The 25,340-nt window shown below is 43.8% G+C and overlaps 1 protein-coding gene across 9 annotated transcripts in view; it reads left to right on the plus strand.

The window, feature by feature from the left end:
* The window catches only part of LOC107272324 (retinoic acid receptor RXR), a 50,218-nt gene that overhangs the window by 11,288 nt on the left and 13,590 nt on the right, over positions 1 to 25,340 (plus strand). Inside the window, exons 1-5 of one of the 9 annotated variants that reach the window (XM_025089701.1) lie at positions 879 to 1,060; positions 5,389 to 5,819; positions 15,545 to 15,702; positions 23,603 to 23,732; positions 24,084 to 24,251. In XM_025089701.1, coding sequence (XP_024945469.1) covers positions 15,642 to 15,702; positions 23,603 to 23,732; positions 24,084 to 24,251 — 359 coding nt within the window. In that variant the 5' untranslated portion in view covers positions 879 to 1,060; positions 5,389 to 5,819; positions 15,545 to 15,641. Of the gene's footprint in view, positions 1 to 878; positions 1,061 to 1,080; positions 1,212 to 5,388; positions 5,820 to 10,233; positions 10,633 to 13,793; positions 13,859 to 15,215; positions 15,419 to 15,544; positions 15,703 to 23,602; positions 23,733 to 24,083; positions 24,252 to 25,340 lie in introns of those variants that run through there. The other 8 variants (XM_025089700.1, XM_025089699.1, XM_015749385.2 and 5 more) reach the window with 8 other exon arrangements.

Genomic DNA, 25,340 nt, shown 5'->3' on the forward strand with positions numbered 1-25,340 from the left:
GGGGGGGGGGGGGGGGGGGGGGGGGCGGTGTCTGTAGGGCCAGCTTCAAGGTGCGTTTCCACGAAGCGATAAGATCCCGCGAAATTCTTCCACAATCACCCTATAAAATGACGACTCGCGGCACCACTTGTTTGCATTGGCGAGCGGCCGATACTCAGCCGCAAACAGTCTTATCGATGGCTTCGCCTTGTTACGAAGAAGAGGGCAAAAGGAGCGTAATGCAATTTCTAAAGCGAAGTGCGCAGTTGTTTGCGCACGACGTTCGTTCGTCTGACGCGAGAGGGAGGACCACGGGTACCTGGGAGTCGTTTTGTTGTCGGTCGACCGCCACTGGATTATACGGGTAGGTCGTCGCGGTATTCAAATTTTGCCGCTCTTTATTCGTATTGTCGATTCACAATCTATACGGAGATGCGTACGTACGCGGACTTGAAATTTCCGGGAGCTTCGCTTCCGCAAGCGTCGCTCGCTTTTCTATGCTGTTCCAGTGTTCACCCCGACGTAGCCTTGACGTAGTCACGAGCGTCGTGAGCGGGTCGGGTCGGCATTGGAAAACACGGCATTGTACGAGTGAGAGAGAGAGAGAGAGAGAGTGTGTGAGTCAATATCGCTCTCTCTCTCTCTCTCTCTCTCTTTCTCTCTCCCATTTTGACCCTGCACTAGAACTTGACTCTTAAGCTCAAGCGCAAGCTCAATGCGTCTCCCATCCCTTTCATCCCCACTACGACCACCCGATGGTTCTACGACGCCTTACTCACCGGGCGGGTCTTTGCTGCACTCTCCCCACTAGGCGTCCTCTGCTCTCTCTGTCTCTCTCGCTCTCTGCGCACTATCTGACTCGTTTCTTCTCTCTCGCTCTCGCTCTGGCCGCGCTCACATGCAGCGCCGTCGCCGGCCGGCGATCACTCAGTCGCCTTTAGCGCCGTGCAACGCAGTCACTCAGTCAGTCGGTGAGTGGAGTCGGTCTACAGGTATTCTCGCGTATTAATCGCGTACACGCGCACCTAGCGTCGCGACGTCCAAGCACGACGCCAGCACCCCGAAGAGGAATCACTAGGAGGTTTATGAGATTTTCGGAAGTTCATGGTGTTATCATCGCGTACCGACGGTGACACGTGGAATTTTGGATCTTACCTTTTGGGAAAAAAAAAATAAATAAACTAAGCGAATCGACGTCCGAGGGTTTATGAAGATTCGGGATTTTGGGGTTTGTGCGTTGAGCTTTAGCTTTTTTTTTCCTGTTTTTTTTTCTTTTTTTTTTTTAAATAAATTCCCTCCGGATTGTGCATCTCTCGACTGCGTCTGACCTTCGCGTCTCTTACTACTCGTGCTTTCTTTAATAGAATTTATCTGCTACCCGCGATGGAATTTAATTCTTCTTTTACGGATTCGTCTTTAACGTTTTATTAGGATCGGGGTTATTACAGATCCGTGCTGTACTCGAGTCGCTCTTGTTCATTTCATTAGAGTACGTGTTATCTGATTGCCGCTTTATTCAAATCTCCCGCCATTCAGTCCTCGACGCGCTCTTACGTGGCTACTTGGAGATCAATCGTGAGCTTCCCGATTTTTATTTGTGACATATAACTTTGGCGACTTTTTTGTTGTTGTTTTGTTGATTTGTCATTTTTTTACAATTTTTTTTTCATATTTACGCCGTCGCTTCATTCAAACTCGCCCGCACGCTCTTTCCCCGTGCTCTTGAACTCTCGCGGTATTTGAGGTTCCGTCTGACCCCGACGTCGACTTTACTACTGCGCTGTGCATGTATACATTTTTCTGATACATTTTTCTTTTTCCTACTGCCATTTATACCACCACGTACAACGTCACTCGTGGAAACGTCGCTTTACGCGACGCTCGTTCACCTTACGCAATCCGCGTCTCCTTAATTGTTCCTACGTAGGAGCGTCGCGACGACCATTGCAAGCGTGTTTAAAGAGCGAGTGGATTTTCTTTTCTTGCCACGCTTGCCGCGTCGGTACGTCGTAGTCGCAAAGTAGTTACGCGACGTCGCGACGACGTTCACACGGTCCAATGACCACGGAACGGTAGGGGCTGATTTTATAGAAATTCCAAGTTTTTAGTAACTAGACGTTTTTTTTTTTTTTTTTTTTTTTTTTTTTTTTTTTTTTTTTTTTTTTTTACGGCTAAAGGTATTCTGGGAATTCGGCAGCAAGTAGTTATGGACTTTACGAGACAGACAGACTCACGATGGCAGTCAGACTGTCTGGCCTAGCCGATGCCAACTTAAGGCTAGTTCACAGTGCGCATGTCGTCGAATAATCTCGAGGCCGGTGGAAAACTATTTCTCGCGACACAGAAACGACGTCGGGAGACGTCGCGACGCTTCCTCGCTTGCATCGGACGATGTCGTTAAACTGCGGCCAACCCCCTCGAGACCATCGAGACCCCCGGCACTCGAGCTGCGACGTTAAATGTCGACTTTTCGCTTTGCCGTTGATGGCGGGAAATTTGAATTTTTATTTTTAAATTCGTACCTACCCGCGCGCAGATATCGTTGCTAGTATGATTTGAAATTTGCACCCGGCGTTACAAATCGTTTGAATTATTCTTGTAGTCCGACGTAAAGTAATTATTCGATAATTGTACTTTGAATACCGTTAATTATTTTTTAATAAAAAATTTGTAATTGCCTATACAAAATTTTTATCCGATACGGTTATGGGTTCCAAGGTTCGTCGATACCGTGATTATTCTAGTCCAGTTACAGCCGTCCGCTTCTTCTCAGCTGATTTCCAATACGCTATAACGTTCACGGTGATATCGTTTGATCGATCGATCAATCGATCGCGACTACTCGCCTTTGCACAGCCATAACTCAATCCCGCGTTTCTCTTCGGTGCTGCAATTTTCTTTACCTGTTATTTTTCAGCAGGCGCCCGATCGGAGAAGCGTTAATTCTCGGTACCGAATTTTTGGCTTTTTTTTTTTTTTAATGACAAATTATAGTTTTTTGATTATATAGTGGGATTATCGTTGAAAATTTTCTTTGGGGTTTATTAAATTTCAATAGGATGCAATTTTGTTTTTTTTTTTTACTTTTTACGCTTTATCGAAATCATGAAATCTTTGTACGTGCAAGGCTTTGAATACCGCCGGTATCCACTTGCAGTGCTGACAATAGAAATCTTCTTCTTCGGGCCAAAGTTGGTAACAGGTGTTCGGGATGAAAAGTTTCGAGGCGATTCTCCCTGTAGACTGGGCTGCATTATTGCATCCGTCGAATTACGTAAACATTGTTTTCCCTCGAGGCTCCCGACTCGGTGCCGGCAATTGCACCGAGAATGCAAGATAGTCACGGACCAAAAATAGAACGCGTCGGCGTCGCCGTCGGATTACATGAAATCCGCGACCTCTCGTCGCGTCTTGCGCGATGAGGATTCGCCAAAAAAAATGTGCACGTGACCTTCGAGCGACAATTGCGTAAATCTTTATACGGATTTTTTAGCATAGCGGGATATTTTTTTTTTTTAATTTTTAATTTCTTTTTTCAAAATTCAAAATGCCTCATCCGTCCCGACGCTGGTCGCGATTTTCATCTAGGCTTGGAGATACGAGTTCACGCTTACGATATTTTATCGCCTTTTCTTTTTTTTTCCCCCGGAGGATCTCGCGGTAAACCGCGATGCAAATTGTCTCCGTACCGGCCACGTGATTCTTGGAGGTTAAAAAGCTTCCTACGAAAATGGCAATATGGCCGCCGTCCTATTATCGCTGATCGTTATCGACCTCATTTTTTTTTTTTCGCAAAATCATAAAGACGCGACACGCATATATTGAAATTACGTGTGAACTGGGCATAAATTTTTTTTTTTTCCTCAAAGTCGTGATTTTTACATCGGATCGCGTAAATTTGGATTTTTCATTTTGATCGGTGAAAATCGAAATGTACAGTCATCGTAGCGGCCATTCTTCTTCCTTTGATGCACTCTCGTTCGTTCTGCTCGTGAGTCACTTTTTTTTTGCGGTCGACAGAAAAACTACTTTTGTCGCTCACTATTCCGAAGGAGACGAGGGTTGCGCATAGTGTCGTTACATGAAAAGGAACCAAGTGTCCCGTATCGCCTGCATTAGCATATACGGCCACAAGGCTAGACGAATATATCACGTTGCCTGAGTCTGCTTGAAATTCAAGTGCCGATATAAATTTCTTTTTCTTCGCCGTTCACCTCCCCGCCTCCTCTTTCTCGCGCTACACCTTGTCCGGCCATCTTCTATTTCCTTGGGTCTGAAAAGGGGAACGATTGCGAAGGGATGTGGACCCACCTTTACCTCGACTGGGATTTTTCATCCCCAAATCACGTACGGTCATCGTACGACATTGAACTTTGACACTGGTCAGATTTTCCTGGCTAAAGCAAACCCGACCCTTCCAGGGCCGGCATTGTAGCCGAAAAACAGGGTGGCAGGGGAGGGGTCCTTTTGACGTTAAAAATTTACAGATATCCAAAAAGAAACCGTCTTACGTACAATTTTTGAATATCTTCGAAAATTCGAAATTGTTCGGGTCGGTAAAAAAAAAATTAAATATTCCTTAAAAATTCGATTAATCGATTCGCTATGAAAATTTCAACCTAATTTTCTAAAATCCTCAGTTACTTCCGGTAATTTTGTTATTTCGACTTTGAATCGAAAAAAAGAAAAAAAGTAACACGTGTTCGCCCGACGCAATCAGTGCTCTCCCTTTTCTCTATTTTCACTTTCTTCAGTGGAATTCTCAGGGCGCGAGAGTGACTCCGCCTGCGTAAAGAGAGCAGAGCGAAGCAGAGCAAAAGAGCCGAGGGTCCCCGTAGTGGGAGCGACGGGAGATACAGCCGTGAGAGAGAGAGAGAGAGCAAGAGAGACGACAGACATTCGGATGTCGAAAGCAAGAGAGAGATAGAGACAGAGAGTGTCAGTTCAAGGTTGACAGGGCTTTTACATTGCTCTGGCCGCAATCCGTGCAACGCAATAAAAATGTACGGGCCACGTTTACAACCGTGACTAATTAGCGACATAGGGATTGCCGGTTGACAGTCGCGAGAATACCCTCCCACCTTCCCACCCTTAAGCTCTATTTTCACTGCAAGCTTCTCCCGATGAAAATACCTCCAATCCACGCCGGCACTGTGGATCCGCCATTTTCTTTTTCTCTCTTATCGCGTCATTCATTCCTTCGCTATCCGACGGCCTTTCAACGCAGCGACAAGAGAGTCCGGCCAATAGTAAAGACGGTCGCCCGAGCGAACCTAACCTCAAACCTAAAAGTCACGTTTAACGTCGATAATCGATACCATATAATTTTCTATATCGATAAATTTCGAGCGAAGACTAAGAAAAAAATTATTTCGAATCTCCGTCCTAACCTCAAATTTTCATTCTTAGATACGACGTCGACCATTAACGTGAATTCGCGTCGCCGTGAGTCTCCTGCGAAATTTTTACCAGAAAACAAGTCCCGTCGAGCTACGTTCGGTCCGAAGGTGGATACGCAATGGCGACGATGATCGATCTTCTCGAGTATCGCGATTGTTGTCACACGTGAACGCTCGACGCGACAAGCTGCTGTTTTCACGTCGATCCTCCATGCTGCATTGAACGGCAGTGAACTTCGGCGGAGGGTGAATGGTGAAAACGTGTAGTGTCGGAAGGTGTCTGTAAGAGCTGGTCGGGGCGTAAAGTGTGACTCCGTTGAGAACAAGTGACCTTGAGGAGGGATTATCCAAGCAAAATGATGAAGAAGGAGAAGCCGATGATGTCGGTTACTGCCATCATCCAAGGCACCCAGGCACAACACTGGGCACGTGGGAATACCTGTATGTATACAATATAGCCATAGTATATAAATCTGTACAAATTATCTGATCTGCTGCCATTATCTAAGCGCTTTATTGCCAAAAGTTTTCGCGAACTTTATCAATCTCGAGTGGGTATTGAAATTCGTATCGGAAGGCCCTCGCCTTCGAATTTTCGATTTTCCTATGTCTGCCGTGAGTGCGAGAGAGTGAGACTCATGGGGGCTTACGCGCGTTAGAGAAGGACAGACGTACCGGTGGTAAAAAATCATGGACTTGTGGTACCTTTTAGAAAACTTTTTTTTTTAATAACACTACAAACTATTTTCGTTCTAAGGAACCATATCCGGTCTTCTTAAACATATCGTATGTTACCCGTAGGTTACGCAGAGTATAGGACCGCGTAAAGTCTGCTTCAATAAATATTGCCGGTATACGAGCAACTCTCGCCGTTTAAAACTTCACGTAATCGATGAAATCTCAATGACGAAAATAAAGAGAAAAAAAAGAATAAGCAAAAGGATCGTCGCGATAAACCTGGCAAATGTATATCCTGTCACCTTAACAGACACTCTCATAGGATTCCTGTTAAGCCACGTTGTTATTACTTATCCTGAAATTGTTGGGCTACCGTGTATAAGCTATATGACTACCGGTATATATATATATATATATATCGTAAAGTATCTATGACGTGTGCTGGATGCAGTCCTCACGCTACGTAATTAATGTCACATTATGTACGTTGTAATAACATAGGCCAACACGAATGTGACAAGGTAAAGACTGTTGTTTATAGACCTCGTCTGTATATGTATATATATATTGTCGAGTGTGGATGGCCGTCGTGTACATACGAACACGTGTATTAATCCAGGAATAACATGTCATTCGTATTTAGCTTCCTAGCGTTATACTCGATTATTCCAGTTCTGTAAGCATTGCTGTTTTATAGGTTATGAAGAAAATTTGAATTTTTACGGGACGCTTGAAACTGGCGGAAAAAAATTAATTTTTCTTACTTCACGGTGATAAGCACGACGCGACTTTGCTGGAGTCACTTGACGGGCTCCTCGTTGGCAATTAGCATTGTTCGGTGAAGTGTGGAATATAGTCGCGAGATTTCGAGAACAATCGTCACCTCTGTGTCGGGACGTTAAGCGACGCCATCTTGGATGGGATTTTGGACGAAATATTATTTCTCGTTGTACCGAATTTTATAACGCGTCGATTAGGAGGGTTTTTCGTTATTGTACCATTTTCATTGGTGAAATTCGTAATCGCTATATGCGAAACTTCACGAGGTTGCATTATTAAATGAGAACGACGTCCTGAGTGCGGCTTGAATATTGTCATGGGTGAAATTCATAATCGATATATGCGCAACTTCACGAAGTTTTATTATCGAACGAGAAGGACGTCCCGAGAGCAACTTCACGTCGTACTTGGATTAATACCTAGGGTGAAGGTCGCGCTTGGAAATGCGAATGCTCGTCATTTATCAGTTCCCTTGCCTGCAGTTAACCTGTTATCAGTTGCGCCTCGGCTCTTAAGCCGCGTTTCCAGCCGACGAAGGTCATGCCGCTATATACGGTTCTATACGACGTTCAGCCGGTCGGTTTATCGAGCTGCTGCTCCTCTTTGCCGCCAATACGAATTTCAAATGAACGCTCACGGATCATCTGCGACGCTTGCGGGAACTTCGTGTACTACGAATGTATATTGGATTAGTTTTTATCGTTATTCGCTACGAAGAGATCGATGGATCTTTGATCGTGACCTTGCGGACGAGCCGCTTTGTTTTCAATGTTATTTCTGCGAATTATGCCTGAACACGAGCTCACGCTTTTCACTTACAGTGTTCAGCAGCCATATTTACATTGACTTCCCTGAACTTAGCAGCGAAGCAGAATATCTCGGCCGCGTGAAGCTCGTGGGGAAACTTTTGTCAGATATTTTTGTATCCGACAGTCATCGAACAACGGGTAGTAATAGAGTAGTAAGTATATGGTAAAACAGGTACCGTTGAAAATAAGCATGACGCTCCGGCCAGTCGATGCGTTGGTATCTATTGTTACCAATTAACGGAAGCCAAGGAGCAATGTTAATTAAACAGGCAACGCCTTCTGGTTCTAAATGCTTGTACAGTGGCTAATCGCGAGGAGGCGACCTTGATCCGTGAATTGGGCTTAAAGTCGTGTATTTTTAATTTTTAAATCATTGCCTAATTAATTAAAGAATTTTAATCGGGCTAAGAACGTGTCAGGGTGACCGCAATTGGATTGACCGTGTCCGAATGCGATTTATTTTAAAGTGTCCCTCTCGAGAGGTTAGATTTTTATTTATATTTCTTACGGCCATTATTATCGTGCGTGGGAAAATTTATTTAATTATAACAAAACCGTTTAATGGCTACTTGCGGTTCGATCACTCGATTACGTGGCAATGCCGCGATACGTGGAGTTATTCGTTAAGGATTTCGTTCTAAACCGGCCGGACACCCGTTATATTCTTATGCCGGGAATTACTGTCCAATAGTTTTTTCACGGTCATAGATGCGCGATGGAGTAGAGGAGAAACTGGACGAGGAAAAGCGAAGGGGTGCTGGTACCCTCTGACGTTGGGACACTTTTATACGTGGCTTGTATGGAAACTTTTTGAGCGAGTCTCTTTACTTGGCGATACAAATTTTTTCATGGGTCCTCGTGCACCGATTTTTAAGACCCAAACGAAAAAATTGTGGATTTTTGGTAAAATGGAATTTTGCGATTTTTTTTTATCGGTACCAAAAAATTGCACTGGCGCATTTCAGAATTTTTAAAGACCCCTTTGTGGTACGTCGTAATACAGGGGTCCCACGTAATTGTGACTTCTTGCGTACGAGTCGCGTGGGTACCGACAAGGGCCGTTCACATCGTAAAGTAGTGCACGTACTCACGTGCACGACGTAAGCAACAAGGCATATAGATTCCTTTCTTTGCCCATGAAAACCGGATTAACGAGTCGGCCGTCGGTTAAGTACGGAAATTTTTCGGAAGTGAAAGCGCCGCTCTGCTTTGTGACGGCTGAACGCGTAAACTGTGTACATTCGTTAAGGCCCCATTTTTTTTCGGGGACTCATGCACCCAGGAGTTCGTCTCCTTTTACTTCGACACCGGTCTCGCCTCTGTCCCCTGCATTCGCGTCTTTCGCTCTCACTCGGTCGAGTTGCGTAACGATGGTATTAAGCAGCGTTCATATCGCGTAACGACAATCTAGGCTTAGCCTAGACCCTCGTTACGTTCTACTGTCTTTAATGTATTTATATATAAAGGCCGTTCACACCGTCGATTAAATTTGGTGGTCGGTTCGAGCTTTATTCACAGGGGTCTTATCCTTACGCTTTTCAATGTAAATAAGTCCCCTGAAAATTTTCACCTAACTACGTTAAATCTCCGAAACCTTAAGCTCCATCCACATAACCATTTTTACCCACTCAAACGCATAGTCAGAGGTTCTCTGTGAACTGTGAGATAAGGTATTAGGTGCTCACTGGCTCTCTACGTAGAGAGCGACGCACAGCCGCAACCTTGGCACCGATGTGAACGAGCCGTGAAGTGCAACTGCTATCGATGTATGTCACGTGTGAGAGCGCATGCCGGGCGATACACATTGGTCGACAACCGCGATTACGTTTTAACGACCGCAACGCCGATTGGCCATTGGCTCAGAATTGCCAGTACGTATACAATTAGCGGTTATGTGCGCGTGGGACGAAGAATTTCCACGTTTAACGTAAAATACGAGAAGCCGGTTCCACATCGGGAAAGAATATGGGCTCTCGGTAATTGAACTGTCAGAAGCAAACGTGGCCAGTTTCACAAGAAGTAAAATGATGGCTTCCTTGTGTCTCTTGCAGGTTTTACCTATCTTACTTTATTTCTTTCTTTTTACCTTTAATTCACTCGTTAAACGAAAGAAACCATTTTCTTCGAGACTGCCCGTCGACGGTTTCGTTACAGTCTGCTCCTCGTGTATACACGACAAAGGCAAAAGTATTATTTTTCGAGTTGCTTTAACCGTCCTTTTAATTTACTTACTTCTCGAGCCTCGAAACCCCCAGGGCCGTATCTATGTCACTGTTTTTCCAGGTCTCCTCGTTCGAGGGGGCAGTCATAAGGAAGGAAGTTTACGTTTATGTTATTTTTTTTTTTTTTAATTTATTGCTTACGTCACTGACGATCGTTACGACAGGCTGCGTTTTCATGGCTATTCGTATACACTCGTACATCTGTATAGACACTGGCATCAATGAATTCCGCCTCGAAGGGGAAATTTCTTTGGAATCACTCGCACGGCAACGCAGCTCTTTCCTTGGCACTGACGTGTAACTTCTTTCATGAAAATTCGCCCTCAGCTCTCTTTTCTTCGATGATTCTATGTGCATTGTGTATATATATCTATTGCAATCTCACGAACATGTCGCTGCTCGCGTAACGCGATAGTACAGACGCCGTCCGGAAAGAAGCATTACGCATGCGCGACACGTGTGACTCCCCGTACGGGAATTTCCTGCACGTGTCACGGTGCACAACGTGACCGTGACTAACTTATTCGTTTATTTCACCAGGCCGCATTACGTTCTCATCCAGTAGAGCGAATAATCGTAATCTTTCGTATACACCACTATTTCGTCTCCGTGTACTGCCGGCTTATCCGTTCGTTGACTCGATAATGCGGAGGGTCGCCATTTTACGATAAGTCCCGTAGGTGACGGATCATGGCGGGAAATTTAAACGGTACCAAGGATAATCCACTGCACTTAAGGAAGGTTAAGGAGCGTTCGCAACAGGCGGTGCGTAAATTATTATTTTTTCTTAATAATGGGGTTATTGACCCCGTCGTACTATTAACCTTAAAATACTCGATCTTCTGCGCATGCGCGTGCTGCTGCTTGGTCTTGGCGTATCCTTAAGGTGCGTACACAGTACTGATCTGAAAACGTTGTGACGGCATCACTGCCTGGGCAATCGTTATGCTCTCAAACTATATATATCAAACTCAAACTATATATATATATATATATACCCGCATAAATATCGTCATAGCAGAACGAACGTGCCGATTTACCGAATGACCTTCGCCCTCTCCTCACCTTACGTAATTTTCGCGTCTCGCCTAGTACCTCCTGTCGATCGGGTATAGACGCCGAGTGGAGATCGCTCCCGATGAGAAAATATATCTGGCGAGCAGGTCCTTGAGACTGTCAGGAATTACTATCAGGATAATTCGTCATGCCGCACTTCTTTTCTCGTAGCCGACTTCCGCTTTGTTGTACTGGATGACCTATGAAAATTTGAAGTCTACGAATTTCGTAACTTTCGTAATCGTGGGAATATAATTTTTTTTTTTTTTTTTTTTTTCTTCCAGAATCTATCGTCACTACGATTTTACGCGTCGTTTTATGGGAATGCGATTTTTAGGTTACAGTAATTATTTTTTTTTTTTTTTCAGGTTATGGTATTTTATCTTTCAGGTCAATGCAACACTTTTCTAGGTTAAGGCATCAGGGCGTTATTTTATTATGAGAATAGCCGCATTGCTAAATTGCGAAAGCACGCGGTAGTCGTTTCTATGTAAGTATAGAACCCAATGCCAATTTCTCATTCGCTTTATTAATTATTCCGACGTTGGTACTTCCGCGTTGGCGTCGTCGCTGTATGCTTATTTTTTTTTTTTTTTTTTTTTTTTTTTTTTTTTTTTTTTTTTCATCTTGTAATCATGTAACGCGATCGTCGTTAGACGCATCTTTAAATACGTATAACGTAACACAAGGCTATCCGGTTTTGGAGCGGGCGATTGTTAGACTTTGACAGCTGTCATTTTATCTTTCGTTCGATTCTGCATCGTTTGACAATATTTCCCTGTCGGTGCCGAAGAGTCGGCGATATTTTTTAAAAATATTTATTAGCAGACGAAATTTCGCGTTCCGGCGAACTCGTCGCGACGCACCTGTTCTCCGGCACGATAGACACCTACGGCTGCAACCCGATGGGTCGTAAGGGCGCGACGGGGGGAGTTCCCTCGTTTTTCTGCAGCTCGGCTAAATCCTGACCCCTTGACCTTCTCCCGCTGACCCAGGTACCCCTGCACGTGGCACCTTGTTCTATAAAAAGTGCAGCTGCATATAGATCCTCCCCCTCCCTACCTGCGCCAGACTCGCTGCGCATCGGCTCGTGCATACGCGGCATTCTTTATTTTTACCTTGTTGCCCATCGTTAACCAGTTTGCCAATTTTTTCGTATTCACGAATAACAGTGAAAAATTTATGCTTCTACTATCGACGCCATACTGCATAGGTGAACCGAAAAATTACATTTTGTCACGATCTTTATTTATTTTTTATTAATTTCACTACCTTCCCCCCCGCCACCCCATTATCTAAGGCTATATCGAATTTCACTATCTACTCTAATTTCACACAGCTTCCACATATATGCATCGTGCACGGAACGCCGACTGCAGGCGTGTCAGTCTCTCTGTTGACAGTTGTCAGAAATTCTAGTACGCCCCGTGAAAATAGTCACTATAGTCACTGACGTGTGTGTATATATATATATATATATCTTACGAAGACCGGACGCGCAGATGTTTTTTGTGATACTGCAGCGCCATAACAACAATAATGATCAATGATGCACTCACGCGACCGATCCGACACTGCAGGTATACTGGCTGGCACGGACGAAGTGCCAACGGAGAAGGAAAGAAAAAAGAAACTGGTTACTCGGCAACGAAGATCTAAATGTAGATGCACTTGGTCGCGGTGACAGTGACGTATGCAAATATTGTGGTTCGCACGGAACTAAAAGGACTAGTGGATTTAATGAAGGGGAGTAAAAAAATGTTTGGGGGAAAAAAAATATATAAGAGAGAAAATTGGCTCTTGGCAGTGCGTACGTGCATATGGCGCAGTGCGTTATTTAGATGCACGTAGGTGCATTGTGTCAGGCTTGTCACGCCTTGGTATTTATGTAGTCCTGCTACTACATGTGTTTACAAGACTGCGTACACGGACGGTACCAGCCTTTGACGCTCCGGTACTTCAGTGCTCTAGTATTCTCTAATGCAATACTGGAGATACGGTGCCATCGGCATGCAGTGCGTTCACGTGCGTCGTAATGCTGACGGCGTTGCACCAGATGCATACATAGGTATATCGTCACCGGTTGCATTGAGCGTGCATTGCGGCGGGTGTGGCTGATAGGCTTCTGGGTTTTAGGGCCCTGGAGAATTTTTTGGGAAATTGGACGGCGGGGGGGGATTTTATGGTAATTAAATTTAGTGCATACACAGGTGGAGGGGGGAGGGTCGCGCGTGCGTCGTGACGATTTTATGTATGATAATTTAACGCGTATGCGGGAGAGTGGATTTTTTAATTGGATTTTTAATTCGGTGATCGAGGTTAAATTGTTTTGGTGTGCTGAGAAAAATTTGAAAAAAACTTTGAAAACTACTGTGCGAATGTTTCAGCGACGTCTGCCGTCGATTTGGACACGGGATACGAAACGCCTTGTATATGTATATATATGTGCATATTAATGTGTTTATTCTTGATATTGTATATATATAGCTGTGTCCTCGTATGCAGGTATGTCACTTGTCATTTGCGTATGCTGTGTGTTTGCGTATGCATTTTTTATCTGTACACTCGATGACTGTAACGATAAATGGACATACGAGTAATTTGGGTGAGAGTTATTTAAATTAATGAAATTTATAGGAATTTTTACCTCTCGTGGGAAACTCGTGAGTTTTGGTAGATTTGAAAAAAAAATTTTTCCTTTTATTTTGAGAAAAATAATTTTTGGATTCAAACCCAATAGGTAATCGTTATCGTGTATCTTTCGTCGATTTGTAGAAAAAAACAAATCGAAGCAGGGTTTTTCTACGAATTTACATGAATCCCAAGTATCGCGCTCGGCGCTTAATCTTTATTTATCATTTCTGTTTCAGGTGAGTACCTACCTTATCGATCTCGATCGAGGCCTCTGCCGGCAGGGATCCTTGAACGGCCAGATGTGAGTAGAAGCTGGGAGATTCGTCTCGGTCGTATCGCGATTATTCGAAATGCTGGATAAAAAAATTGTTTATTTCTCTTTGTAAGCTTTGATTTTTATTTAAAAAATTTTTTTGAGGGTGAATTTGTCAACAAAAAATTTTATCCATGACACGTACGTCAGCCGTCACGCCATTGGTCCTCTTTGCAGGATCATTGCGATCTCGGTGATCCGATTGGCTCTCGTATGAACGGTTTGAACGAAAAGTGGGAAGAGTAATAAAATTAATGAGACAGGTATTGATTAATTTTTTGTTCGATTGGGTTCAAGGACTTCCATGGCCAAACCACGTATCTGTGTATGTACTATTTTAGGTACAAACCCCCCGGTCTACTTTGTGTGGGTTGCATCTGCAACATCATAACGCGATATTAGTGTGGGAGCACATCCGGTCGCAGCTCCGTGCAGGAAACTGTTAAAAAACTCCTTCCTCTCCTCTCCCTTGCTCCTTTCCGACTTTCTCATTCCGTTCGCCACCCCCGTCGCTACGTCATCCTGGATTCATAATTTATTGCTATACCAGGCGAGTCAAAAAGTGTCTTCTTGGGCGAAAGAAGTTCCCGGGAGTGTGGATGATTGATGGGTGTAATTTGTGGCGAAAATTTTTGGCTGAATTAGAAAAGAAAATTATATGGAAATTTAATTTAATTACGTTTCGTCGAACTTAAATTAATCGTTTATAGGATTCAGGGGAATTCATAGGAATTCTGATCAGACTCCCGCCTGTATCTAGAAGTTCTATCCGAATGAGCAATTTTCGTCATTGTAATTGGACGTTTGATGAAGCGCGACTGCCTGACGTACACGTTAACGGATGTCTTACTGGAATATAGTTGCGTTCTGCGAAATTTAATCGGCCTTTTTCGGTCGAAGGAAACACTAGACTGCTTTTAATATGTAATCCTGTAACCTTCTTGAAGCATTTTTGCCACGGTTACCGTTCATAATCGTGTGAAATAATTGTCAACCTTGTCTGTCGTTCGTTAACTACAATATTTAATATTACATTATAATTGTATGGTTAAAAAGGTGCATGGAATGATTTTTGAAGTTTTGGTACGTTTCTTGGTTATCTAAATTGATAGCTGTAAGATATAATTCATAATTCGATTATTGAATTAATTTATGATTAACGTGTATGTGTATATATATATCTGTGTTATTATGGATATATGGGAATGCATCTTTCTAACGAATACGTTAATGACAGTTCGGCAACGATCGGTAGTTTTCGGTCTTCACTCGTGAGCGAGCGATGCCGAATATAGCCGAGATTAGCCGAAAGCTTAGTCCGGCGTGTCCGTCGCCTTAGCACGAGTCTCCATGACGCGATGCACCGTGTAATTTTCATCGCGACGATTTGCCAGAACGATGCAGAGTTGTGCGGGATCGTAGCAGCAGCCAGCAGGCACGAACGTCGGCCCTGGCTCTGACCCACGGGAAACTGGTCTCCGCTTTTGGGAGATTGTCTAAATTGTCAGACGCTGACGTCACACTCCCGGGACTCTAACCATGCGGCGGGTAATCACTGAAAAATCACATTTGCCGTCGGTGGCTCTAAAGGCCGTCGCGTATCTATATTCTCGATTACGTATCGGTACGTTGCGTGTTAGTTTGTCCATTCTGACATGTTTCCGATATTCTTAGGATTCCGACATTCTCGAAACGTCGATGTGTTACAAGTACCAAGACACGCCGCAAGGATGCGCTGTCGTCCCGAGTCAGAAACATAAAGGAAACCACGATGAACGAAGGCCGATTTATTTTGACGCTTCGGAGAAAAGACTGCTGCCATTTTCTTTCTCGTAAGGTAACACCTGAGTGATATGCTATACCGGAGGATGATGGAATTTTCTTTCTTTTATTTTCTTCTCATACGGAGACTCTTTATCATGTCAATGACGAACATAACCTCAACGGCGTCTCTTCTCTCTTTTTTTTCTACGAGGTAAACTCGCCTTATTCCAAGTTCCCGCGGGTTTACAACGTAGCTAAACATAGCGACGACTCACGGAAGGCATACTGGGGCCCCGCACTGTTGGTTGTGCACTTTGATTTTCGTTTTTGGTTTACTCTGGGATTTGCAGATTGTGCGTAATTCAAATTTCGATTAAATTACGTATCGGCGCGTGACTGTCGCCCGATCCTCGGTCAACACTTAATACGTTCAATTGGGCGTGACTTGTCCAAAAAGTTCGTTCGACTGTGAAAACCTTGGTCTAGAATGACCTTATGAAATAAAAGATAAATGAGGGGGAAAAAAGGCAGAAAAAGGACAAGGATGAAAATAGTCCAATGTCACGGATCTCCAATGTAAAGTGTGACGGTTTTGTGCGCGAGTCGTTATAGTTAACCGAAAACGTTCGAGTGGTAATTTCAATCGGGAATGACAGTCCGATTTTGCGATGCAGGGTTCGACAGGTTTTGCAAAAAGAAATAATGAAAGGATGATACGATAGACGCTCTCCCGCATCCTGGATTTTTCTGCTCCCCGCGAACAAACATGGCGGACGTGTCTCGGAACGTGTTGCAAGACGGGACTCGGAGCCTTGAGAGCTTCGACGATGAACAAAAAGCTGATCTTTTAATGGCTGTCGCGTGCTAATGGACTTGCATTTAGTAAGGTTGTCCAGAATCGTGATATCAAATTGCAGATAATTCATCCTGAAAGTATCCGACAAGGTGTTCGAGAGGCCTATTCGATGCTTCGTATTTATACGGTAATAGCTAAATTGACTATAGAACGACACTGAGCATGCCTGCCGATTATGAACGTAGCATAAATGTTTAAGAGAGGTTATGTAGCTTCCGACAAATTAAGTCCATTGAACTGCGCTGTCCCTTGCTATAAATTCAGTTCGTTCATATCGTACAAGCTTATAGGTTAGATTACGTGTATCTTGTCATAGACATATATATATCTTCGGTTCCTTCAACCCTTATCCGTCTTCCTGAGCCTCCTCGCAACCCTTGCAAGGCAGGTTGCTGACTTGGCTCGGGTCCTATAAAAATTGCACGACCCTCGCGCGAGAAACTGTGTGGATTATTGAGTTTACTTGCGCGACGTAAGGGAAAAGACGTCTGGAATGGAGTTTGTACGCGTCCGACCTTCACGTTCCTCGAACCGCCTACCCAAACCCCAGACACGTTATTGTCTCGGATTTCATATCTAGGAACCATACCGAAGGGATTACCTGTCATGTAGACAAACCTTCAGAGAACGAGTGAGTCTTTGCCGAGTCCCCTTCCTAACCTAGAAAAACAATCGGTCGGTAATGCAGTCAGGCAGCCAGACGAGCCATTCGTCAGTCAGAAATCTTTTACTTAAAAGTCCAATTCACATGGCTACTGATTCTCAGACTGTTTTATCATTCGAAAAATATGTGGCTTTATGATCCGTAGTTACCATCAACTTAGGCAGATGGTAGAGTATATTTAATTCTCGGGAACGAAACTTCACAATTGAATATGTCTTGAGCTTTGTTGTGACGAAAGTCGCTAGACCCGTTTGGGACGGAGGTGACCTCGTGCTAGGGATTTAGATAAGGAAGGAAATCGAAGGGCTCGACCTTGTCCGGGCAAGACGTATTTTTATTAGTTTATCCTCTTTGCTGTTACCGACTTACTGCTGGAGGATCAGCAGCGTTCAGAACGTGACATTGCGTAATTCTCTTATTTACTTTTTCTTACGTATAACTAGACTTGATTTACAAGAGGTTATCTATGGACTATCAATGTGCGTTTGTTCCGAAGGACGTTCTCCTTCTCCGTTGGACAGGAAGTAATACCTATACTTTCTCGCTCCACTTCCTTCGCGAGGATCACGTCGTCCTTCGCGCAGCGTTGGATTACATTTTTCGTCTCGACTTCAGACACGCGTCGTGCCTCGGTAATTTATTCGATCGAAGTGACGTAAGACCAGTGAAAAGCAGCCATTTCTCATATTGCCCGTAAGGATTCGACTGGTGGCGCGAAATTTGAAAATTAACCGATTACGTTAAATCAATATCGGCGCACGACCGACGATATTGAGAATATCGACTTTTACGCGTTGTTTCGATAAACAAGAAAATGGCCGACTTACGTATTACCGCGCAAGCTATACCTCACTACTTATCTTTTAATAGTCCCTACTTTGATCTAAATTCATTATTGCATTTCACTCTGTCATTTACTTCTCCCTTTGTTACACACCAGATATCCACGTAACGTCACACCAGTCCTCGTTCCCGTTCTCTACTCTCTCTCACTAGGGACAATCGCCGTTGTGAGCGCACCTTCAAGCCCCGGAACATTCGTGTCGCACGCGAAGCGACTGAGCCATGTATACGGAACGCTTGTAACTTCTACAAAAAGGGCCAATACTTCTGCCTGGCAACAGGTCGGGGAACCCAGACGCGCACGCTGTGCGCGGGAGCGAGTAGTGTCTATTTCACGTGTTTTATAATCATTAAAAATGCTACTCGTACATTTTCCAACGTAATTGTCAATTTGTAAAAACAAACTCGCCTACCCCACTGAGTCTCGTTTTTTTCTCTAAGCTTCCTTGCAGCGCGTTGACGTTCTACGTGCCGTACCTGCAACCGGTGACACTGCCTTCTCTATGTAGACTACACAACTATGCGCGCGCATGCGCAGTGGCGCTTCGACGTATAAAGTGCTCGTGGAAATGCACGTAAACTCGTTTGACCTTTTAGCGAATATTCGAAGGAACGCGAGTCCCGTGCACACGAGGGGGGGACAGTGTCTGACGCCTTTGAACAGTTTGTCGCTGTAGGTCGTTCTCTACTACTCGCACGTCGATACACCAACTCGGAGGCGCAAGAGACGGGACAATTTATGCGACGTATTGCGTCTCACTGTTATGTTCGATCGTTGCACCAGCTTGTTTGCGCCTGGTCAAGGTGCCCGTCGGGAGGATGCCCGAGCTGGATTTGGCCTTGCACACATTCGTCGAGACCCTCAACCTCGGCATCCCGTCATGAGCGCATAAACTCCCACCATTATTCTTACGATCCTACCGGTATATTTATACTGGCTTGCGTTGTGTACGGCATTAAGTCCCTGTGTCGTTCACTTGTACGTCCCGCCATTTATTGGGTGTACGAATTCACGTTGAATTGTGCATTCGTCGAAAAGATACGAAATACGCGTCCTTGTTTCTTTTTTTTTGTATACGACATAGATGCCGGGAAATTTGAATGGATGTTAATCGTTTTTAAATTTATCTAGGGGACGCAGAGAGGGGGGAGAGGCAGACTTTAATCTCTCATTAACGGACACTTTCGGTCTTCAAACTCGCAGACAATTGTTTTGCACTTGCGGCACACGGGACCTTCGTGTACGACGATATACGGCATGCTTCGCGTTGTACGTATTTGCGTGGTCACGTGGTGCGCGATCGGGCGTGAGTTGCGCGCGCATACGCAGATTTGAAATATGTACGAAACGGGTTGATATTGGATATGCGTAGAGATAAAAATGTGTAGATATGTGTATCCGCGTGTATATATATATATATATATATATATATTTGTATTGCGAATTATTATTTTATTTTCATGCAAATGAACTCGACTACTGGCTGTGTTTATTTAAACAAGTGTCATTCGCACAGCCACGTTCGTTGCAACGTACTATACGGTTTGCGCTACATTTACGACCGAGTTTTTAACGCAGACTATAGTAACACGCGGCAATGACTTTTTATCGAGTAAAATGTCACGCGCCTCGTTAAGACATCGTTTCGTTCGGTTTACAATGGCGGATTCTCGTTTTTTTTAATTATTATTTTAGCGCCATTCAAAACTTTACGATTTTTTGACACAACAGTGTAACAGAGATAATTGAATTCGATTTCGCAATGTATACTACCTTCTGGACTATATCATATAATGGACTACGCTCGAGGACCGTTTAAGGCGCGTTTCCATGCCGGTCAATCCGGCAACCAGATCCGATCTCTCACAGCAACTTTGCGCAATTCCTTAAGCATCTGACTCCAAAAGGCAATGAAAGGTAGAAGATCGGGGAGTCGTCCTCTACCAATACAGAAAATCTCTTACCGATCATCGAGCATTGTCTTTTTAATCGCCGATTGAGAATTCACCCGAAAATCACAAATATCTCAATCTTTATATAACTCTCCTTGAAATTTCATTGAGTGACATTTTTTATCTCCTCCCCAAATCCATTTGTCAATCCGCATCTGATATCCCATCGCCTTCTCCGAAATTCTTATCATTGTTATTATCGGATTGAAAGGTACCCGCCAAATTCAACAATTGAACTACCGGTCGTAAATTCTAATTTGTTCGTCTGCTGCGCATTCGCCGCCAGCATGCACGTCGAATTGACTAGAGTGACGTCAGAACGTGCAATTACCGATGCACTTGACACGTCCTCAGTGATTATCCTCCCTCCGTGTCCCTGCGGTGCCCCCACTCCTCCTTTGACACTCTTTCACCCGACGTAGAATCGGCGACGCCGCCAAAGTCGATTAAAATGTCATTTATCTTATCGGGCATTCAATTCCTTCCATGTAAAACCGGTCCTCGCTCCCTCTTCTTCGACGTCGCGCTCAGCCCCCGAGAGATTCTCAGGCGCGCGCCCGTGCGACCGTACTTCCCAGCTTCGTGCCCTGGTCGCAGCAAAAAGGAATATGTATTTTTATACGTCCACGCTAACTCGGCGAATACTGGAGACACCAAGAGGATCCTTTTCGCCGATCTACTTTCGGAACGGATTGCTCTTCCGCGGCTGTAACCACCACCCCCCCCTCCCACCCGGCGTCCTTTTTATCTTCTTTTTTCTTCTTCCCACAAGACGTGTTTTTCTCGTACGGCGTCGCGGGTCACTTCGCAAAGGGCGTTTCAAAATTCTTTAACCGCGCCATCCACGTTGAACACACGATTTGTCTCTGCCCGTTCCCACGACGTCTCGCCTTCGTAAACTCCAATACGGGACGCGGTACTAAATGCGTCGCGATGATTCATATACGGCGACTACTCGAAAGAGAGAGACGCCTGACGTCGCGACGACTATCAGCGCACCTATTACGCTCGCGGAATCGGGATGAATTTCGCTTCATCTTTTTTTGCTCTATTTTTTTTCATCCGTCAATCAATTTCATTCTGCTTGTTATGTATATATATTAGCTCTTATCAGTTATCCTGATATGCCTTTTCCTGATATATATGCCTTTTCAAATTATTTTCACGGGGATACCATGTAACCTTAATTTTTTTCTTTCGCTCTTCCTTGGCCTCTGGCAATATTTCGTAAAGTCACTTCGTCATTGATCTCCTGAACGGCACTTCCTGTTAGCGACAAGCGTATCCTGACCTGATTGACCAAAAAAATTTGGGAGCTCGTATCACGGGTAACTGAAAATGAGTAAAATTTTGAGAAATTAAAAAAAATGTTTTTTTTTTTTATTAAGATTAATAATTTTTTTATCCCATTCCAAAATTAGTATCCTCCGTTTTGCTAATTATTGTGATAATGAATATCGCTCTTACGTTATCATCGCCCACGTGGTTGATTTATTTCATACAGCGCTATATATATATATATATATATATATATATATATATATATATATATATATATATATATATATATATATATATATAGCGACTAGGTCAGATCGACGCCCGCGACGCCATCGGACGCCCAAAACCGGACGTTGTCCGGGTCAGGGATGTCGAGCCCGATCGCGGCCAAGTAAATACAAATGGCGCCTACGCGACTTTTGTTTGCACCCATTCAACCGAATGGCGTTAAAAAAGCTTTTCCAAAGGTTGTGATAATTTTGAAAAGTGGCAAAAAAACCGCCCCAACAATCTTTTCACTGTCAGCCGAGCATAAATCAAACTTTTCATTCGCAAGCTTCGCTTCGAAGGTACCTTACGTCATTGGTGACCCCTGACCTCTGCACCAGTCCGTTCCTCCGTTAATTAACTCTCTCGACGAGTGTATCTCACCAAGGGTTACATCCTTCGTCCCCTTTACGATCGATCGATCATTCGCATCGATCGATCAACACCTGCCGCGTATCTCTTTCTGCGGGAAATTTAAACGCAGCCGTCGCTTCCTGCTGCTAACTGTGAATTCTCGCGATTAATGGCGAATTCTCAATTACAGTTGACGTCAATTATTATTATTATTCGCTACGACAACTTCCTTGCCTCCTCACGTCGTCCTTCGTTCACTTCAATTTTTTTACTCGAGGATCCTGCTTTTCTTTTTTACCCTCGTGCGACCTTCCTTATCGACGATAACCTGACTAAGTGGTTACCTTTTTGGCCGGTAGAGGCACGACGCTCTAATAGTCTCCGGTTTTATCGAATTCTACAATAAAATTTTCATACCACTCAAGGACGCCGTTGCGCTACTTCGAACGACCGCGTGTCTACTTACTGCACGCTCTGAGCGTTCGCCTTGAAGGTTTTGCCTCTGGTTATAATCGAACGAGCATTTATCGTGGATGAGATATTGGAGGAAAAAATTTTCTCTAATTATGTCATTTTAATAGCGATCGATTAATTGGATTCATTTATTATGTCGCGCTCGCATACTTGGGTGTCTGTTAACGTTATTTATGATATATATATATATATATATATATATATATACATACGTATTAGGAATATTTGCACGAGGGGTGCTTTGAAGATTGATATTTTTTTGGAAATAATTATTTTGAAATAGGAATAAATTAAAAAATTTTTTATTCCGACATGGATACTTCTTTTTTTTTATTGTATAATGTATCAAATGGATATTTTTGGGGTTACGGATATAGTAAGAGTACTTCAGTTTTTTGTATTATATATTTTTTTTATTTTTGTCACTGAATGTGAAATGGCTTTTTCAAGGACAATTCTTTGACGTACGGTATTCTTCGGGGACACATGTGGGTACCTCATGCAAAATGTGGCTATTATCAGGGCAATTATTCCATGTGAAGTATTATTTGGGTACACGTATCCTATTCGAGATGGCTTTGTCGAGGATAATTATTTAAGCAACGCGTCATTTGGAATACAAATGGAAGCGAATAAATTGGGTAAAAATAGTGTGTACGAGCCTTAATTGCTTTTAATGCATTATTTTGTAATTGTGCTAACGGGAACGAAAGAAAAAATTATCGTTCCGAGTGTATGTCGGAGCGCGATAATATTTTACTTTACAAATCAAGAAAAAAGTATTCTAACAAATTATCTTCGATCTTCGAGTACAAGAATTCTACAGGATCGAGTGATCGGCGTATTTGAGAACACGGTGAATCTGAGTTCGGGGACTGTCTTGAAAGAGTCATTTTATTGCCTCGCGAATTTTTTATAATTTATCTGGAACTCAATTTTGAAATTGGGTATGATTATTTAATTTCAATTCGGATCCGTAAAAATAATTATGTCGACGCTAATCTAGCGCCGATGCCGGTATATCGCTAACGCCAACGTTTCCCTAGCGTCAGCATTACACTAGCGCTGGATCAAAGTTAGGTTAGGTTAGATCGCACCCAACCAAATCCGTGCTCTGGGGTCTGTAGGTCGTTCTCGAACCTAATTCAGTCAAAGAACGTCAAGTGGGAAGGGTCCTTTGCCGCTGTAAAAATGAAATTTTGAAATTTGTCCGGCAGATGGCGCTGCCGGCGTTAACGACCTATTCGTTTGACGTCCGTTCTGCTTTCACTTTCAGGGCTGAGTCTGGACAACAGCCACATGTCAATGTCCTCGGTGGGGCCGCAGAGTCCGATGGATATGAAGCCGGATACGGCCAGTCTTATCAACACTGGTAACTTCAGTCCTTCCGGTCCGAACAGTCCAGGGTGAGTTTAGTGAAATAAAAATTTTGACATTGATGCTGGCGAATTATATCGTCGCGATCCTTGCCGAAGTAATATCTATGTATATGCGTCACGTATAAAGTGTGCGACTAAAACTACCCTTTTGACCATAAAATTTGGTATAAGCTGCTACGGGGTGGCTCGTGAAATATTTATATGAAATTTGTTAAATCTCAGCACCCTCCAGTCAGCTCGTCGACTTAATAATTCTGAAACACCCTTAAGGATTCATGAAGACTTATCGTCCTCTTTAAGTTAGGTTAGGCACGTACGGCCCCGCGACCAAGGGTGCCGTTCTAAGGGTTGGTCTGATGAAAATTTCACGAATTTCAGGTCGTACAGCATCGGTGGACACAGCAGTCTTTTGAGCACGTCGCCCGGCGGTCAAAGTAAAACCGGTGCGGGTTCGCCCTATCCTCCAAATCATCCTTTATCTGGAAGCAAACACCTGTGCTCTATCTGCGGCGATCGCGCCAGTGGAAAGCACTATGGAGTTTACAGGTGAGTTGTTTATGAAAAAAAAATTCTGTCAACTCTTTTCGAAAAGGAGCGCTATTTATGAGCGCTTATTATGCGCTCAAAGATAATCGATCCAATTGGCGTTTCGCAAATTTCACGGATGCGAATCGATTGCGAATTTTACAATGAGAAAATCATGCGAGTTGCCGCCGGTTATGGGCGATTAGTAATGCAAATGTCTGGTAACGACGATTGGTGGAATAAGAAAAAGCTCAGGTTACCCTGACCCCGTCTATTCAAGGAGGGTCATTCTATTACTTCCTCGCGACTCCTGGTCTACGTTCACGCTGCACCCGACGAGTACGTCTTCACCAGAGTCATACGTGGATAGACACGATTTACATAATCGCAGGATGCTGAACTTCGCTGTAAAATAATAGCAACGCCAGAGACCTCGGTTGGTTACGGCGAATTGATGAACGGACGGCGAAGTTCGTATTGCCGCCGCCAGATGGAGCGCATAACAGAGAGCGTAACGTTAATCCCAATGGACGCCTTGGGTCTTCTCCGCACCTCGCACGTCCAGAAGTCATTTGATAACTTTAATAAAAGTCAATGCTTGCACCGAGTCTTTGAACCTTGTCCGATCGTCTGAACTATTTGAACATGTAAATATTTAAAGATCTGACAGTCTTAACTGCCACTGGCCTCCCCCACTGGTTTAACTGGCAATGCGCTGCCTGCCACGACGGTTGCTGCATAAATAGTTTAATTTTAGTCCATTTGTTTTTTAACCAAATATCGAGTTAATGGATTCTTCATTTTTTTTTTTTAAATCGTGGATAATAGTTGCTGGTTTATCGTGGAGGCGTGACCTACATATACAGGGTGTCCCAGAACTACTTTTGGACCGGAAAGTGCGCGATGGCTGGAGGTGCCTTGAGTACCCTCTCGCAAACCATTTGCCAAAATTCGCAATAGTTTTTAAATGAGAAGCATTTAAGTGGCACCAATAAAAACAAAGGATTTCCGCAGGTTACAGCAGCGTGGCGGGAGGTACACTCACGGATGCCAAAAATAGCTGCTTTGGAATAGCTTCCCACAAATTCCGCGCTTAACAAATGTTTCACA

Source organism: Cephus cinctus, unplaced genomic scaffold, assembly GCF_000341935.2.
Source record: "Cephus cinctus unplaced genomic scaffold, Ccin1 Ccin1_scaffold1163, whole genome shotgun sequence".
NCBI lineage: Eukaryota > Metazoa > Arthropoda > Insecta > Hymenoptera > Cephidae > Cephus > Cephus cinctus.